The sequence below is a fragment of the Bufo bufo genome, chromosome 2, assembly GCF_905171765.1.
Source record: "Bufo bufo chromosome 2, aBufBuf1.1, whole genome shotgun sequence".
Lineage (NCBI taxonomy): Eukaryota > Metazoa > Chordata > Amphibia > Anura > Bufonidae > Bufo > Bufo bufo.
The window spans coordinates 680,773,206-680,792,528 of record NC_053390.1 but is presented as its reverse complement, the minus strand read 5'-3'; the positions used below and the strand labels follow the sequence as shown (position 1 = coordinate 680,792,528).

At 44.1% G+C, this 19,323-nt stretch overlaps 1 protein-coding gene across 1 annotated transcript in view; it reads left to right on the top strand.

Annotated features, from left to right (window-relative positions):
* The window catches only part of NEK1 (NIMA related kinase 1), a 157,462-nt gene that overhangs the window by 31,830 nt on the left and 106,309 nt on the right, over positions 1-19,323 (top strand). Inside the window, 6 exon segments of the mRNA XM_040418655.1 lie at positions 3,278-3,325; positions 3,731-3,805; positions 6,375-6,541; positions 7,744-7,866; positions 9,814-9,916; positions 16,690-16,773. Of these exon segments, the coding sequence (XP_040274589.1) occupies positions 3,278-3,325; positions 3,731-3,805; positions 6,375-6,541; positions 7,744-7,866; positions 9,814-9,916; positions 16,690-16,773 (600 nt within the window).

Genomic DNA, 19,323 nt, shown 5'->3' with positions numbered 1-19,323 from the left:
CATCCGCAAGCAAGTGCGTATGCGGTGCGATTTTCACGCACGGTTGCTAGGAGATGATCGGGATGGGGACCCGATATTTATTATTTTCCCTTACAACATGGTTATAAGGGAAAATAATAGCATTCTTAATACAGAATGCACAGTACAATAGGGCTGGAGGGGTTAAAAAAATAAAATAAAAAATAATTTAACTCACCTTAATCCACTTGCTTGCGCAGCCCGAGCATCTTTGCTGTGCACAGGAAAAGGACCTGGCGTGACGTCACTGCAGTCATCACATGGTCCGTCACATGATCCATCACCATGGTGATGGATCATGTGATGGACCATGTGATGACCGCAGTGACGTCACCCCAGGTCCTTTTCCTGTGCACAGCAAAGATGAAGACAGAAGAGAAGCCGGGCTGCGCGAGCAAGTGGATTAAGGTGAGTTAAATTATTTTAAAAAATTTTATTAACCCCTCCAGCCCTATTGTACTATGCATTCTGTATTAAGAATGCTATTATTTTCCCTTATAACCATGTCATAAGGGAAAATAATACAATCTACACAACACCTAACCCAAACCCGAACTTCTGTGAAGTAGTCCGGGTTTGGGTTTGGGTACCAAACATGCCAATATTTGTCACGCGCGTGCAAAACGCATTACAATGTTTTGCACTCGCGCAAAAAAAATTGTGCATTTTCCCGCAACGCACCCGCATCTTATCCGGGCCAAAAATATGACGCCCGTGTGAAAGAGGCCTTACTCCCTTTGTGTAAATTGTGTATTAGCTTGTTACTCTGTAATGTCCGATTCTGTTTCTACGTGTTCCCTTTGATTGTAAAGTGCTGTATTATATGCTGGCTGTGTAGAAGTAATGATTATTAGTGGGGGCATGCTTCATTTCCCTGCACAGCCAGGTGTTCAGGATCGCCAGTGCACAGGGAAACTTTTAGAAGGGGATCCAGCGCTAAATCAGGATCAGTGGGAGTCCTATTCTAGTGACAGATCGGAATACCCCATTTATTAAATTATACTACTCCCTAATAGCGTTCAGCGAACTTGTGTTTTCAAGTTCGGTGTACAAGGATCGGGTTATCTAAGAATTCCGTTATGGATTCCCCTACCACTGACCATAACAGAATTCTTAGATAACCCGATCCTTGTTCGACGAACTTGAAAACACAAGTTCGCTCAGCACTACTCCCTAATTCTCCATTTGTGTTATGCCTAGTCTTTATACTATGTGCCCTAAACTCCTGAAAACATCACTGATCTGTATTGAAGTCAGAAAAAAATCTAAACAAAAATTTAATCAGCTTATCAGCAGAGGACTCGACACCTTATGGTAGGGCGGAGCCACGTTCCATGTTTTTCTTTGGGACCCTGCTGTCAGGGGTGCGCCTAGCCGTTCTACTGCCTGAGGCAAAAACTGAAACCGTGCCAATTTCGTAACCTAGCCCCTTCCCTCCAGCCCTACTGTTTAAGACATGCTTGGAAAACATTACGTACAGCGCTACAAAACATACAGGGTAATGCCACACCTCATACTGTGCCCACTGTGCTTCCCAATACTATACCCCCACCTGGTGCTGCCTGAGGCAATCGCCTCACCTCGCCTCATTGGTGGTGCACCCATGCCTGTTGTTACTCCTCACAGGGACCGCCTAGTTTGCTTTTATACCTCATCTAGAGCACATGTAATCACTGACACCTCCCTAAGCGGAGACTGGCTTCTTTGCCATCCAGTTCATATCTATATACCCCTACCACAATTATACAATTCACGTAGTATTTTCCACTCACCATATATGAGTGCTATCAGTTTGACAACCATGCTGAGCTCCATCTTGGCTTGGTTTTAAGCTGCAAGTGATGGGAACACCACCAGTGTTATGGGGCGGATACCGCAGATATTGAAGTGAAACGAACATAAATTTAAAACAAAAAGGGGACCAAGTACAGACCAAATTAACATTACGACCTGCAGTGCTATGTACAGGGACATCCTCCTCCTCGCAGCAGTGTGAGAGTAGCTGCCATAATCATGGATCCTACAACAAATAAGGACGTAACCTGGTCTGACCCGCATACCAAACCCATTACGTGCACTTTTTTACTAATTGGAAATGTCCATTATATAATCACTTTCCAGGATGTTAATTTTTAATGCGCTCAGTGAACACCCAATTCGAGAAGTAGGTGTGAATTCCTCTAAGTGCTACCCTGCTTCTTATATGGAGACCAGTCCCTCAGGAATTAGCAGTGAGAAGTCTTTAGAATGCCAAGTGAGTAGAGTAGGAAGTTAGTGCCATAGTTTTGCCACGTGTGGATTTGTCTCATATGTCGCCCTGTACATTGCAAAGGTTAAAATCTGTGGCGAAAATCTACAGCATCCAATTTCTGCTCTGGATTTGTTCTTCTGCGTGCGCATTTGATTTTGTGAAATCTCTGGTATTGTATGTAATATGCTGCAAATTGTCTGCACACAATTTCACGGGGATCTTCTGCAGAGTATTGTTCGCGTGTCAACATATCCTTAGGGTCCACTCAGATGTCCGTAGTGCATTGCGGATCCGCAATACACCCGACCGGCACCCCCATAGAAATGCCTATTCTTGTCCGCAATTGCGGATAAGAATAGGACATGTTCTATTTTTTTTCCTGAACCACGGACCGCAAGATGCGTGCGTTCCGGAAATGCAGATGCGGACAGCACACTGTGGGCTCTCCGCATCCATTCCGTCCCCATAGGGAATGAATGGGTCGGCACCCGTTCCGCAATTTGCCCATTATTACGGACGTGTGAATGGAGCCTTTTAAATGCCAATTAGTTTTTGCCAGTAGTAACATAGTGGTCCTATGTGACCACTGTCCTGTGTGTGGGGGATCTTTACAGTGTTATTACTTTCCCTGGGAAACACATCGGCGGTGATGCAGCATGCCGAGGCCCCTTTATTCTAGTCATACGAGTGGGGTTTGGCTCAGACACAGCAATGACCTTCACTTTAAGAATTCCTATTTTGACAGCCATATTTACATTCAGAAGTACCGTACATGCTCCCCATGTTGGATAGAACGTGATCTAGCAGAGGGCAATATGTTCAGTAATTATAGTATTATTTATGTACTTTGAATAAATTACATCTGATCAGGCGTTTATAGGATAAGCATTTATCGCACTGTTCTGTTAACTACTGACAAGTCCTGCAGCAGCAGAAACCTGTTTTCATGGCATTTCTGTTGGGTGATCCGTGCTAAGTGTTGATGAGTGAATTTTTACTACATTTCAGATGAACCTGCTGAAAGCCGAGCAGATGAGACGACTGGAGAAGGAAAGAGTGAGTTAGATTCCCAGTTCTTCTCGTGTGGAAATCCATGGCTAATTCCTGCACCCGCAGTATTTATACCGTATAATCCTGCTTCATCTTGGTCAAGTGCATTTCATAGATATAATTACATGTAGCACCACAAGGGGGCAGCAAAGCATCAGAATTTACCAAGACCATTGTAGTCATTGATAACCAAGAATATTACAAAGACATGTGGTCTGGATTTTAAATCCACATGTGATCAGTTCTTAAGATTTTGACGATTTTTGTGGATTTTTACCTTTCAAGGCCACAGTTTTGCCATGGAGTTTGTTTCAAAGTTCACAGCATACTTTTTCATTCCTGTGTAGATATTCTCTTAAAATGGTTATGAAAAAATAGGCTGCTAAACAGTACTGTTTCTATGTTTTGTAGTTGGAGCGGATAAATCGTGCAAGGGAGCAAGGCTGGAAGAATGTGATTGGCTCAGGAGGAAGTGGAGACTTAAAGGTAAATCCTAAAGTGACACCACCCTTGTCCAAGATGCTTACCTGGCTGTAGGGAGTTATCCTGTCTTCAAGACTAGTTTCACACAAGCGTATTCAGTCTGGGGAACACATTTTGTGTGGGAGCTGTATGCTCTTCTGAAGGCAACTCGCAGCATCATAATGATTTATGATGCTGTGAATTACCATCTTACTGCGGGTCTACAGAACTGTACTCGCAGCATTATAGGAGTAAGGGTCCATTCACATGACTGTATTTCTCGCTTTGCATCCGTTTCACAATTTTGTGGAACAGGTGCAGACCCATTCATTTCAATGGTGCTGCAAAAGATGCGGACAGCACAACGTGCTGGGGCCCAAATGTCCTCCTCCCTTGGGTGGCCCTGGCTCAGGGGGTCTTGGGATGGCATCTCCTTCTGGCGGCCGCCCGGAAGTGTCGTTCCGGCCACCAGCCCCTCTAATTTAGACACCAGTCCCTATTTAGGCCTTCCCAGTCCCCACGCGCCTCGGCCCCTTTTTCCTTCTCCTCTGGCTGGTCTCTCTCCCGGGCATGCCCCGCTCCTCCCGTTCTGCCTTTCGTTTTCAGGCAGCCGGAAGTGCTTCTTTTGCGGCCTACCCCGGTTTGCGGCCGTCCTGGCCCCCGCGTGCATTGAGCTAGTTTCCTCCTCCTCCTCTGGTTTGGTCTCCGGCGCGCGCCCTTTCTTCCAGGCAGCCTCCTCTCCTCCCATTCCGCTTCTGGTTTTCGCTGACCGGAAGTGCGTTGCGGCCCGCTGCCGCAACTAATTTAGAACCCGGTCTCGGGCCCTACTAGGCGGCGGGGTTTCTTCGATTGGAGTAGTTCGTACCATGATTAAGGCCAGGAAGCCGACGTCGTCCAAGATATATCACAGGACCTGGAAGTCTTTCCTGTGCTTCTGTGCAGACCGTCGCCTCCCTCCGCTTAGTTTCTCCCTTCCCACAATCCTCTCCTTTTTGCAAATGGGGCTTGATTTGGGGCAGGTGTCGGCACTTGCGATCTTTTTGCAGAGACCTCTGGCGCAGAAGGCCCCGGTTCAGACCTTTCTTCAAGGGGTGGTTCACACTGTTCCTCCTTATCGCCCCCCTTTACCCTCTTAGGATTTGAAATTTGTGCTTTGGTTCTCTCCAATCAGCTCCCTTCTTTTCATTCCTCTTGACACGGTTTCTCTCCGCATTCTTTCCTGGAAAGTGGCCTTTCTGGTGGCGGTCACCTCCATCAGGTGCGTGTCGGAATTGGCGGCACTCTCCTGTAGGGAGCCCTTTCTTATTCTGTACCGATATAAGCCGGTGCTTCGCCCTGTGCCTTCCTTTCTTCCGAAGGTAGTCTCCACCTTCCATCTCAACGAGGACGTCGTTCTTCCTTCATTTTGTCCCTCACCTTTGCATCCTAGGGAACGTGCCTCCACCAGCTAGATGCGCCCTGCGGACTTATTTATCCGCTATAGAGTTGTTTTGGCGTACCAACGCACTTTTTTTTATTCCTGATGGTCCTCGCAAGGGTTTGGCAGCCTCCAAAGGGACGATTGCCAGGTGGATCCGCTTGACCATTGCCGAGGCGTATCTGTCCCGGGACAAGGCTCCGCCCCTCCGTATCACGGCTCACTTGACCAGGTCGGTGGGCACTTCTTGGGCCCGTTTCCACCAAGCTTCCGCTTTGCAGCTGTGTAAGGCGGCAACCTGGTCTTCCTTGAACACCTTTACCAAGTTCTACCAGGTGCATATCTTTGCGTCAGCAGATGCCGCTATGGGTCGCAAGGTCTTGCAGGCTGCAGTATGTTAGACTCCCGTGACTGTGTCGTCCATTGGTGTGTGGTTTCTTCCCTCCCCGTGGACTGCTTTGGGACGTCCCACGGTCCTGTGTCCCCCAATGATACGAGTGAGAAATGGCAATTCTGGAGCATCTATTCTTAAAACTGTGTTGTATCTATCCTCTGTTATTCCGTCTAGAAAATTATGAATAAATTGACATTCGGATGCTAACAGCAGGGTGGTGTGTCTCATGAACTCAGCGAGAAAGAGATTTTACAGGTGAGTCCACAAAAATCTCAATTTGCGCATCCGCAAAACACTTACGGACATGTGAATGCACCCTAAAGCTCAGTAGACCTGTAGTGAGACAGGAATTCACTGCATCATCAACTATGCGAGTTCACTTCAGAGGAGCAATGTTCGTTCCCGGTAATGCAGCTCCAAAATGGAGCATGTTTACAGGACTGAATATGCTTATGTGAAGGTGACCTAGGAGATGCAGTTCGTCTGTCCATGTAAGGGAACTTTGTACATCGGGCGTTAATCCCACATTCAGTTTGCATATTGTCGGCAGCACATCCCCTATTTACACAAGACAATGTGCTGCAGGCGATTTTTGGTCTGAGAGATGTGATCACCAAACAAAGAGTTTACCCGGTGATCGGCAGCACATTTACTAGGGCAGTTGTCGGGAGCGAGTATTTCTACAAACGTTTGTTTCCAGTAATTTTCTCGATTATCTGCACATGTAAAAGGGCCCTAAGTGATGCTTGTAAATGTGATGCTGTACTCGTTTCTTTTTCCAGGCACCATATTTTGGGGGTGGAGGAGGAGCAGCCCCTCCACAGGCTGCTGTGCGAGCATCCTATGAACATTATCATTCTATACTTGACCAGCTGCAGAAACAGAAGGCAACAGATGACAAAGAGGTCAAGCACAGAGCAGAGATGCAGAATCTGGATGCAGCACCTAAGTATGTGATTAAGTGAAATGCGTGATGCTGACCATTAGACTTGAGCTAATTGGGATCGGATTGCTCTATCTGAACCTGCTTTATTTTTTTTTTTACGAACATTTATACGGCTAAAAAAAAGACACCTGTCCATCCATTTCATCCTGCCATCCTGCAAGTTGATCCAGAGGAAGACAAAAAAAAAAACTGTGGGATAGAAGCCAATATTATTTTTCATTTTAGGCGGAAAAAATTCCTTCCCGACTCCAATCAGAATAATTTCTGGATCAAAGACCCCTCTCTAGTAGCTATAGCCTGTAATATTATTACGCTCCAGAAATACATCAAGGCCCCTCTTGAATTCCTTTATTGTACTCCCCATCACCACCTCCTCAGGCAGAGAGTTCCATAGTCTCACTGCTCTTACCGTAAAGAATCCTCTTCTATGTTTGTGTACAAACCTTCTTTCCTCCAGACACAGAGGATGTCCCCTCGTCACAGTCACAGTTCTGGGGATAAATAGCTGATGGGATAGATCTCTGTACTGACCCCTGATATATTTATACATAGTAATTAGATCTCCCCTCAGTCGTCTTTTTTTCAAAATTGAATAACCCTAATTTTGATAATCTTTCAGGGTACTGTAGTTGCCCCATTCCAGTTATTACTTTAGTTGCCCTCCTCTGGACCTTCTCCAACTTTGTTGAGAATAGGTGCTCCATCCTACTGTAAAATGTATGTCCTCCTCGGAGGTCTTCCTGAAGTTTCGGCAAATATCGCGAGACTTACTTTGTCTCGCCTTACCTCTTCGTTCGTATAAATGAATGTATCATAAATTTCTGTATCAAAATACGAAGCTGAACTTTGCTTCATTAATGAGACACGAAGACGAGCTTAGCTTCGTATTTTGATACAGTAACTTATGCAAATAAACAAAGTGACACCTGAGAGAGGCGAGACTAAGTAAGTCTTGTGATTTCTGCCGAAATTTTCGGAAAGACATTTTACAGTAGGATGGAGTCCATATTTTTAAGGTCGTTTTTAAAAGAATTGGGTTTGGATACAGCAGTTTGAACACTATTCTCTCAACCCTACTGACTCTACTAGCCCAGTAGAACAATGAATGCATCACAACAATATCTGAATGATGATTGGCTGAAAATAATTTTTAATGAGCGCAAGCACTTTCTGCTACTAAGCGACTCTCTTACTGGCACCTGCAGAGCTGCAGTCCCGGTGGAACCTTCCAATGGCCCGGTTGCTCATTCCCAATTCCCTAATGGAGATGCAGTGAGGAAGGAACTGAAGAGGCTGGAAGACGTTTCCAAGCAAGCATTTGTAGACAAGTCAGTTATGTTTCACAGTGTGTATATATGTATGTAAAGAGTCATGCTGAACATGTTTCCACACTATTATGTTTTATTGTGTGGTATCTGAGGAAGACCTACACTATACAGAGAAAAGTATTGGGACTCAGCTCTTAATCATTGACATCGGGTGTTTAATTCAATCCCATTACCACAGGTATATAAAATCCAGCTCCTAGCCATGAAGTCTGTCATTGAGGATATTTGTGAAAGAACAGATCATTCTAAAGAGCTCACTGAATTTAAGCTTGATACTGTAATAGGATGCCACCATTGCAACAAGTCAGTTTATGAAATTTCTCCACTCCTAGATATTCCTTGAATGGTATAATTGCAAAGTAGAGGTATTTAGAAACCACAGCAGCTCTGCCATGAAGTGGCAGACCACGTGAAGTACAGAGTAGGGTTGCTGAGTACAGAGGTGCATAAAAGTAAAAAATACTCTGCTGACTCAATAGCTGAAGAGCTCCAAATCTCCTCTGGTGTGAACATCGGCACAAAAACTGCACTGAGAGCTTCATGGCATGGGTTTTCATGGATGGGCAGCTGCATGCAAGGTTTTTTGGAGTGATGAATCACACTGTAGGAAGATCGATGGGGAAGAAGTTTAATGCTCTGGGGTTGGCCTAGGTACCTTAGTTCCGCTGAAAGGAAATCTTAATGGTTCAGCATACCGAGACATTTTGGACAATTGTATGCTTCCACCTTTGTATTCCAACATAACTATTCCCCAAGGTCCATAAAGACATGAGTTTGGTGTGGAAGAACTTGACTGGCCCACACAGAGCCCTGACCTCAACCAAATTTAACACCTTTGTGATAAGCCAGATTGGAGATCTGCGAGTAGAGCAGAGTCTCTAGGAGTAACTGCAACGCCCCTCGCTGCTCCTAGAGGCTCATTTTCATACATTAAAACATAATTTTTCTCAGCAATGTGGGCACATATAGAACATGGGACCAACACAGATGCCTTCAGCTGCCAAGCGCACAGGTAACAGGTCAGCCAGTTTCATAAGTACAAATCTGCTGACAGAGGCCCTAAAATCTGCACTGTATAGAATCATGTGTATATATACTCCAGAATGATGTATACAGAAAGTACTGTATTTTTCGGTCTATAAGACGCATCTAGGATTTGAAGGAGGAAAATAAGAAAAAAGTTTCCATCAGCCCTCAGAGCAGACCCCTAAATCAGATCTCCATTCCTCATCAGACCTCAGATCAGAACCCCAATCTTCATCAAACCTCAGATCAGACCCCCAAGCTCCACCAGCCTCAGATTAGACCCCCTCAACCTCCATCAGCCTCCTATCAGACCCCCCCCCAGTCTCCATCAGCCTCAAATCAGACACCTGTCAGACCCCCCCAGCCATTGGACTCTGATCAGACACCCCAATCAGCCTTAGATCAGACCCTACCAGCCTGAAATTGTACCCCCGATCAGCCTCAGATCGGACCCCTCAGCACCCATCAGCCTTTAGATCGAAGCCCCCATCAGCCTCAGATCGGACACCCCCGACCCCATCAGCCTCAGATCAGACTTTACAAATAAAATAAATAAACTTACCTCGCTTGCTCCAGACAGCACTGCAGATTCAGGACACACCGTTCCATCGCTTCTTCCAGGTCCCGCTATATACTGTGACCAGATGGCGCACAGCTTCAGGTTACAGTGCGCACCTGCGTGGACCACGTCCTGACATTGTCCGTGGTCAGGACACCACAGCGGGACCTGGAAGAAGACCAGGGAAGGTGAGTACAGCCAGTACAGCTCTGCCCTCACCTCCCCGTGCCTCCCACATTCAGACTATAAGACGCACTGCCACTTTTAGGGGGAGTGTGTCTTATAGTCTAAAATACGATATATACCCGTGTAGAGATATTATAATGTCACAGTAAATTGGTACACATTTTAACTTCTTTCAGACATCGAGGACATGTAGCTGCTGAAAGGGCAAGGCAAGTTGAGGAATTCTGGCAGCGGAAGCAGGAGGCCATGCAAAACAAAGCGCGTGCAGAGGGACACATGGTATGGAACCCATTTATTTAGTCAATAATTACCAACGATTGTATGTTGTTGGTTTTTTTTCTATTTTACCTAGTCCACTATGTAATTGTAGTAATGCCTTCTTTTCAGAGTCTTGAGTCCTCATCAGAGTGACCCACTATTCTGTCCTGTCCTGTCCTTTTTGTTTGAATACTTTAATAATTGTTCTTTGGCTCCCATGATTTTGGGTTTAACTGTTTCATACGTGTTAGTCACAACAGAAGATGACATATATAGTATATTTGTAATCCTATTAGCATAGTCCAAGTCTCTACATTTTATTCCTAGGCTGCTTATTAATGGATTAACATGAATTTAGTTATGAGGAAAGGCATGATATGATCAAACCAGATACGTCAGGTTTTGGCATGACATGCCAATTGCGAATTTTTATTATTTTATTTTTTATTGCTACATTTTGGAGACACACCACTTTTCAATGTGACCTATGTTTATGGAAGAAAAGTGAGATTAGACCTGGATTGTGGCAAATTTACTGAATCCTACGCAAGGCAGCCCCTGGTTTATTGTTTAGGACTAAGTCATACAACTCAATGCAGTTGCACAAAATACATGAAAACTGTGCACCTTTTCATAAATTTGGTCCAATCACACAATGCAAAACCAGACTTGAAAGTAACATAAAAACAATCTCAAATGATAAATGACCCCCCCCCCCCCCTATATGTATAAACTGTGCTAGGTTGTCCATAATATTCTGTAGAACGGTAAATGGAGAAAAGGTACTCCCCGTTGTGCCGAATTAGTTAACACTGCAGACGTTCCGATTATTTGGTTTCATGGCGTGCTTACAGGCATCCGAATCACAGAAAAATAAGAAGGTAAATCCAGCACTTTTATATTCATACAACACCCCTTGGCTTTGATTTATCATACCTTCAGTCCAGAATTCTGGTGTCCAAAAGTCGCGAAAATAGGTCTTTTTGCACTGGCTTGCAAGTGATTGCGCAAAATTTTGTGACTTTTCAGCATTAGCTTGCGCAAAATTTTGCAACTGTTTGCATTTTTACACCATGCACTCCAGTTTTGTAATGTGGGTGGAAAAGTGGTGTGGTTAGCTATGTTAATGAGTTTCACAGTCTCATTTATCATTGAGACTTAAAAGAAAAGTCTAAATCTCACTGCAGGAGGAGGATGGAGCAGGAAAACTGGAGTAGCTGCTCCAGACAAAAGTGTCAGATCTAAGGATAAGACAAATTTATCAAGTAACATGAGACGTTTGAGAAATGCGGCATAAAATACTCCAACACAGACTCAAGAAAAACTGACTGCACATTTTCTCCTCATGATAAATTCCCCCCCCCCCCTCGTTTTTTATTTAGTCCATTTTTAACATCACCTCAGGCATTGTCTATGTAGATTACGCATTTCAAACAAATAGCTGTAAGGACATATTTTATAAGCAGTTGCTATGTGGACCCTGCTTGATATGATGTTAACCCCATGGCGACCTCTGCCGTACATGTATAGCGGAAGTCCCCACTTTAAATATGGTGCCAGCTCTCGAGTGCATAGCCGCCAAGTTTCTGCTGGTTTCAACCAGCAGAGACCCACGGTGGATGTATGTGATCAGCCGTACGGCTGATCGCATTCATGTAACACTTCAGATGCTGCGGTTAGATGTGACCACTGCATCTGAGATGTCCAGAAGCAGGAGCCGGGCGCTCCCGCGCCTGTAACAGTGTTCCCCGACTGAGATCGGGGGTCCTGTTACCTTGCAGTAATAGCTGGAAGCAGGTTTCGGTAGTAGCGATGGAAAATCTAGTTCATATTGGAGATTAGTTCATTCTGATCTTCTGATAGTCTGTAATGCTACTGAAAAGTGATCGGAAGCACAGATCTGCCCTATTACACAGGATTTACAGCTCCTTTTTTTGTTGAAAAGGATCAGATATATTTATTACTATCCATCAGTCTGAATAAGAACTGTCTGATGATGCTATATGCAGTGAATAGAACTCCTTTGTCCTGTGACTTGTGAACTAACTGAACTGGAAGAACTACTAAACTAACATGCTCTGAGCTCTTACAAAAGTTATGGGGGGTCAGAATATGGTGATGAAAAGAAAAAAATAATTTTTTTCAAGGTTTTTATTTTTTTTCAGTCTGGTATCCTTGTAATGAAGGCAACAGGTCCATTTTACCACATAGGGAACGCTGTAAAAAAACCTCATAAAACTGTTGCCATTTGGAATATTTTTTTCCAGCTCCCCACTACATCGTATGCAATATTAAAGAGGACCTTTCACTTGTAAAAACAATGTGAACTAAGTATGCTGACGTATAGAGCGGCGCCCGGGGATCTCACTGCACTTACTATTATCCCCGGGCACCGTTCTGTTCTCCCGTTATGCCCTCCGGTACCTTTGCTCTTTAAGTTATAGTAGGCGGTGTCTGCCCTTGTTCTGTGGGCGTCTCCCCGTCCTAGGCTGCAGCGCTGGCCAATTGCAGCGCAGAGCTCACAGCCTGGGAGAAAAAAACCTCCCAGGCTGTGAGCTGTGCGCTGCGATTGGCCAGCGCTGCAGCCTAGGAGAAGGAGACGCCCACAGGACAAGGGAAGACCCGCCTACTATAACTTAAAAAGCAAAGGTACCGGAGGGCATAACGGGAGAACAGAACGGTGCCCGGGGATAATAGTAAGTGCAGTGAGATCCCCGGGCGCCGCTCTACATGGCAGCATACTTAGTTCACATTGTTTTTACAAGTGAAAGGTCCTCTTTAAATGGTGCCATTAGAAAGTACAACTTGTCCAGCAAAAATAAGCCCTCATTACGCTGCGTTTACACCTGAGCGTACGGGATGGAGCGATCTGTATGCGCGATTGTATGCGCGTTTACAATTGCGGCTTCGGAACAAGCGAACGCCCATTGTCGCGCGTTCCTGGAAGTCTATGTACGGGAACGCGCGACAAGACGCCCCCAAAGAAGCTCCTGTACTTCTTGGGGCGTCGGGCGTTTTACAGCGTGATCGTACGCGCTGTAAAACGCTCAGGTGAGAACCATGCCGATAGGGAAGCATTGATATTTGCTTGTTGAGCGTTTTACAGCGCGTAGGAACGCGCTGTAAAACGCTCAGGTGTGAACCAAGCCTAAGACTCTGTGAATGGGAAAAATAAAAAAAGTTAAGGCTGGGAGTGAAAAACAAAAATGCAAAAACGAAAAATCACAAGGTCTTCTAAGGGTTAAAATGTATTAAATAAAGACAACTGGTGTTATACAAATAAAGAGTGTTGGAATTACCTTGTTTCTCATTTTTCCATAATATTACCTACTCACTGCTGGGTAGTTCTTTATACAACCAATGCATTGGTGCAGGATAGATCCTAATTTGAATAGTTTGAAATAGGTCATATATATACCTGATTGAAATAATATGATATTTGGCTAATAGAGGGGTTGGTGTTTGTTGCCCAATTTGATAATTTAGCCGATTTCATTTCAATTGAAAGTCAGGAATGTGGAATACCCTCCACAAGGAACGTACTGGAGTCAGTACATTCAGTATTTCTTTGTGTGAACATAAGCAAGGAGAGATTAAAAGATTTGTTGAGCCTTTTCCCCTTTAAAAAAAAAAAAAAAGGATATCATTTAGGCTACTTTCACACCAGCGTTTTTGCTGGATCCGGCAGGGCTCGGCAAAAGCGCTTCCGTTACTGATAATACAACCATCTGCATCGGTTATGAACCGATCCAGTTCTATTATCTTTAACATTGCCAAGACGGATCCGTCATGAACTCCATTGAAAGTCAATGGAGGACGGATCCGTTTTCTATTATGTCCGAGAAAAACTGATCCGTCCCCATTGACTTGCATTGTTCCGTTTTGCTCCGCTTCTTAGGACAGAAAGCAAACCGCAGCATGCTGTGGTTTGCTCTCCGGTATGATAACGGAACGGAATGTATTTTGGAGCACTGCGTTCTGTTCAGTTACGTTTTGTCCCCATTGACAATGAATGGGGACGAAACGGAAGCGTTTTTCTCCGGTATCGAGATCTTATGATGGATATCAATACCGGAAAATAGAAACACAAGCGTGAAAGTAGCCTAAGGGAGGCAGCTGCAGGCAGTGCCGGATTAGATAGACCATAGGCCCATATCTGCTCTCCAAACTTGGGCTCCCCCTTCCCTGCTGCTGCCCCGAGTCTGTAGTTAATATCACCTCTGCTAGCAGGTTTAAAGGGGTAGTTTGGTAATTTCAAGGTATCCCATATCCAAAGGCTGTGTAGATGGGAGATGACAAGCTCTTTCATTAAAGGGTAAGGCTGAGCAGTCTGTTATCACATGCCCGGTGACCAGCGGCCGCGTTGTTTTTCTGCAGAATCATGCAGCCATCACCTGCTGCAGGTAGCCATGGCTAGGCCACGTGCAGCCTGCTGTGCCATCTGGTCTTAACCTAAAGGTCATTTACACAGGCAGATGTTTCAGACGACTAATGGAAGCAAACCAAACGTTCCCAATAATTGCTGTAATCACCCTACAGTGATCACTTGTCCCCATCGAAATTCAGTGTTTCAGGGCAGGAGATTCCTATTTAGTCCGCACGATCTGCTGCACAGAAATGGCTAGGTGCTGGCAGAACAGCACAGTCACCCGAGGAATGACTGTTCATCAGGAGATCACTGGCACCTTTACACAAGTCAATTATCGGGAACAAGCGTTTCTACAAATGCTCATCTGTGTAAAAGAACCTTTAGTTTAGAATATAAAAGAAAAGGGTGGTGTTTACTCTTCAGGGACCACTCCATGTATAGGCAGATGTGCCCCTGTGACATATGTCACCTGTGGGCGTCCTTAGTTAAATGGTAAAAAAAAAAAAAATATAGAGCTTTTCGAACTTCAGCCTGTATGATCAGTTTATTGCCAGATATGATTTTAGTGTACTGTTTATGTCATACAAATGTTTGTGTTATTCCTGCATCTTGTGGTAGGAGCAGAAATGTACATCTCTTACTCTCAAGCTCCGCTAACGGCCATTAACATGCTCACGGCCTCTATTCAGATTACACCGCCATAAATGCTTCACACAAAGTGTAACTGAACTCATCCATTCATGGTGCTTCATACTGTATTCATCCTCAGAACCCTTATTTCATTGATCACGTGACAACCTTTGTGAATTTCACCGATTTATTCAGCATATGTTTGCACATGCTGCAGACATTTGTGACACTGTCTTTATTGCCCATAACAACCAATCACAGCACAGCTGACATTTTGTATTGTAGGAGCACAGGTGAGCGCAGGTGAGTTATACAGTTAGGCTCTAACATTCTGGCTAGATCTGTCACAGGACGGACACCAGTGGTGCCCAACAAACCCCATCGACTTGGACTATTTTCACAATTGGGTTTTTGCCTGATCTGGCAGGGATCAGCAAAAACGCTTCCGTTACTGATAATACAACCGTCTGCAGCCGTTATGAACGGATCCGGTTGTATTATCTTTAACATAGCCAAGACGGATCCGTCATGAACTTCTTTGAAAGTCAATGGAGGACAGATCTGTTTTCTATTGTCAGATTGTTTCAGAGAAAACGGATCCGTCCCCATTGACTTGCATTGTGGGTCATGACGGATCCATTTTGCTCCGCATCCCAGGACAGAAAGCAAACCGCAGCATGCTGCGGTTTGCTCTCCGGTATCAGAACGGAACGGAATGCATTTTGGAGCACTGCGTTCTGTTCAGTTATGTTTTGTCCCCATTGACAATGAATGGGGATGAAACGGAAGCGTTTTGTTTTTTTTCCGGTATTGAGACCCTATGACGGATCTCAATACCGGAAAATATTAACGCCAGTGTGAAAGTAGCCTAACAGTCGGGGTTCAGCCACGGTAGCTAATGTTTTGAAATAAAAAATAGCATTAAAGCTGTGCTGTCCTTCCTGACATATATGATAAAATCTGCGACGGAGCCTTAGAGCCCAACTGTTCCATGTCTGACAGCAGAATGGAGCTAAGCTGCTGTCTGTGAAAATCTCTTAGTGTGTGTGTGTGTGTGTGTGTGTGTATGTGTATATGTATGTATGTATGTATGTGTATATATATATATATATATATAATATATATATATATATAAAATATTATAAATATTTTAGTGAAAAAGACATAAGACCTAAAATCAGCACAAAAGCAGCAAAGATGTACGTATTTGCTAAATTTCTCAACTTTTATGTCTGCTTAGACTTGGAAATAGTGTTAAAGGGGTTTTCCAAGATTTGTATACTAATGACCAGACCTATCCTCAGGATAGGTCATCAGTATCTGATCAGTGGGGGTCTGACACCCGGGACCCTTGCCGATCAGCTGTTTGAGAAGGCATGGGTGCTCCTGTGAGCACTGTGGTCTTCTCAAAGCTTTCCCTAGGCCAGTGACAAAACATTCATCGGTCACATGGCCTAGAAACAGCTCAGCCCCATAGAAGTGAATGGGGCTGAGCTGCGATACTTGGCACAGCCGCTATACAATGTACGGTGTTGTGCTTGGGTGTCGGACCCTCCCCAATCAGATACTGATGACCTACCTTGAGGATAGGTAATCGGTAAAGAAAAATTTCTGAAAACCCTTTTAAATGCTTAGTTACACCTAAAGAACTATAACTGGTGTATATAAAGAGTGAATGAAATCGACTCAATATGATAGTGGTGGGACAGTTCTAGAAAGTTAGGAACAAGTTTTTAAACCCCCCTCTGATGTAGCCCCTGCCATTCTTACACTTCATACATTAAATGGTGAACAGGACGCTGTGTACAGCCTGGCAGCTATATATGGAGGCAGACCAAGCTCTGCTGGAGGAGGGAAGGCCCGACACAAAGAAGAACAGGTAGGCCTCTCGCATGCCTGAGCCTGTTTGCAGCACCCTTGTGTCACCTGCCATCAGCATTTCCTGCCTTTGCATGTTTTTTCGTGTTCTCTATAACACATATTAGGAAGCTCCAACCTGAAGCTGTTTGAGGTCCCGCACTTCATGCTGGCTGTAATACTACTAACCAAAACTTAATTTATGTGTTTCATTTGTCATATGTAAATCCTCTCCATTGTCAACCATTTCATCTGTTCTACTCAGGCACCTTTTTCTTAAATGTTTGATTTCATTAACTCTTTGCTTGTGAATGACACACACTTGCATCTCGACTCCAGTTAATTATTATAAAAATGCTGTCCCAGATATAGGCACTCTTATACTATTCCGCTACTGAGATAGGTCCTTTTTTAAGTCTAGATTTACCAAAAAGAAGGGCAGAAACTGGATAAAGGTGCAGATGGGTATTAAAGGGGTTGTCCGAGTTATTTTTTTGTTCTTTGTATTTTTTTTAAATAATCAAATGTAAAGGCTTTACCATGCACTTACTGCATCTACAGTTGCTGCTTTCTTAGATTTCACTGACCTGTGATGTCAGCTTCTCTCCCTGCTCTGATGATGTTTCGTGCACAAGCCTGAGAGAGCAGATATGTGCCTGTACATGAGACGTCACTGTGCTGGACCCGCCCCCCTTCCCCTGCACTGCCATCTGCTCTCTCTCCCTGGATTCTTCAGGAAAGAGCTCTACTGAGTAGCTGCAGGCAGTGAGGAGACAAATGCTGGACGCAAGTGCTGACAGACTAGAGGAGTTCTGCAGAGCATTGCACAAGAACAGATAGGGAGAAGATCCTAGATCCTGTGTGTATCAGCAGTGTCATTGTACAGCTGGGACTTGTAGTCCTACACATACAACATGCTGCTGAGTCTCCTAGCAGGCAGACATATCACTCAAGGCAGACTTATTCACTCCCTTTGCAGCGCAGGGGGAGGGGCAGAGATTGTTGTTATTGCAGGTAAACAAAGGGCCAGAGAAGAACCAGGGAAATGAGGAAATATTATTTTTTTTGCCTAAAACTTGCTTAGCTTAGTTATATATTGCTGACCATCAGATTTACAGTGCTATTATTTTTTTTTCATAACTCGGACAACCACTTTAGCAGGTGGGTGTGTGTCCCTGCACAGTCTGCCACTGACAGCTAGGATTGGACAATCCTAGACTATTCAGAGACACGCCCCCAACTGGTTACTCCCATCTGTCCCTTTATGCATTAACTTTTAGCAAGAATGGAAGAAGAGGGACAAAACATAGTGGAAAGAAGAAATGTCCCAGTATTGTCATTTCATGTGGAATACAATTATTTGCTAAAACAGGCATGTCAGCAATAATGGAAAAAAATACAATGCAAAGTAAATGTGTATAGATAAAACATATATGAAAGGATTGTACTAGCAGTGATACAAAGGTCATAGTATCACAGCAATTCAGATGCTCCCTAGAAGGAGGAAGAAGAAGCAGTATGGGGGGGGTCTCCTTGTGCGTTGTTTAGTTTATCAGGATAAGAGTTCTCATCAGTTGTAAGAACTCCTATTTAGCTGTAATTATTTAAAGGGTTAAAATATGCAAATGAGACTCTAAGAGCAATGGGGGCTGTAACACCTAGAGGCACTGCTCTCTGCAACTGCCGCTCCTCACCATTTTGATTGACATGTTTAGACTGCTTGACCACTGTCTAAGTTGCAGAGAGAGCAGAGCTTCTAGCGGTAACGGCAACGCCCCTGTTGCTCCTAGAGGCTCATTTGCATATGTTAAAAGGTAATTTTTCTCAGCAATGCGGGCACAAGTGAACATGGGACCAGCTTCAGCTGCCAAGCACACATATAACAGGTCAGCCAGTTTCATACTGTGAGTACAAATCTGCTGACAGATGCCCTTTAATGTCCAAATACCCAGATCCCTGCAATGTCTTAGAGTGTAACTGTCATTATTTTTTTTATTTATGTAATATATAGGGGCAGTGATACTGACCATTTTTGTAATATACTTTAATTACCGATATTGTACATTTATATTAGAAAAATAGCTCTAAAATTGCCAATTTTGAGCCTTAGCCACGCTCCTCTGTGTTCTGTTTACATAACACAGTCAGTGTTCAGCAAGTCTCCACAGTTATGTAAACAGAAGACAGAGGAGCATTACTAAAGGCTCAAAATGGGCAATTTTAGAGCTATTTTTATAATAGAAATGTACAATTTCAGTAATTAAAGTATATTACAAAAATGTTCAGTATCACTGCCCCTACACATTACAAAAAAAAAGAATGACAGTTACACTTTAAACATCCAGTAGTACCGGGTGCATGTGAATTTATCATTCAACTCATCAGTATGAGCCAAAAGGTGTTCTGTGAGCGTTATGTTAGACAGTCAATAAATTCACCAGGAGTAGAAGAGGCCGAGGATTTCCAGTGCTGAACACTTACTTGTCTTGCTGCATTTAAAATATGTCTCGGCAGACTTTTGTTAAAGTTGGTAACTAATCTATAGGAATTGATGCAGTGTAGGGGTTACCGT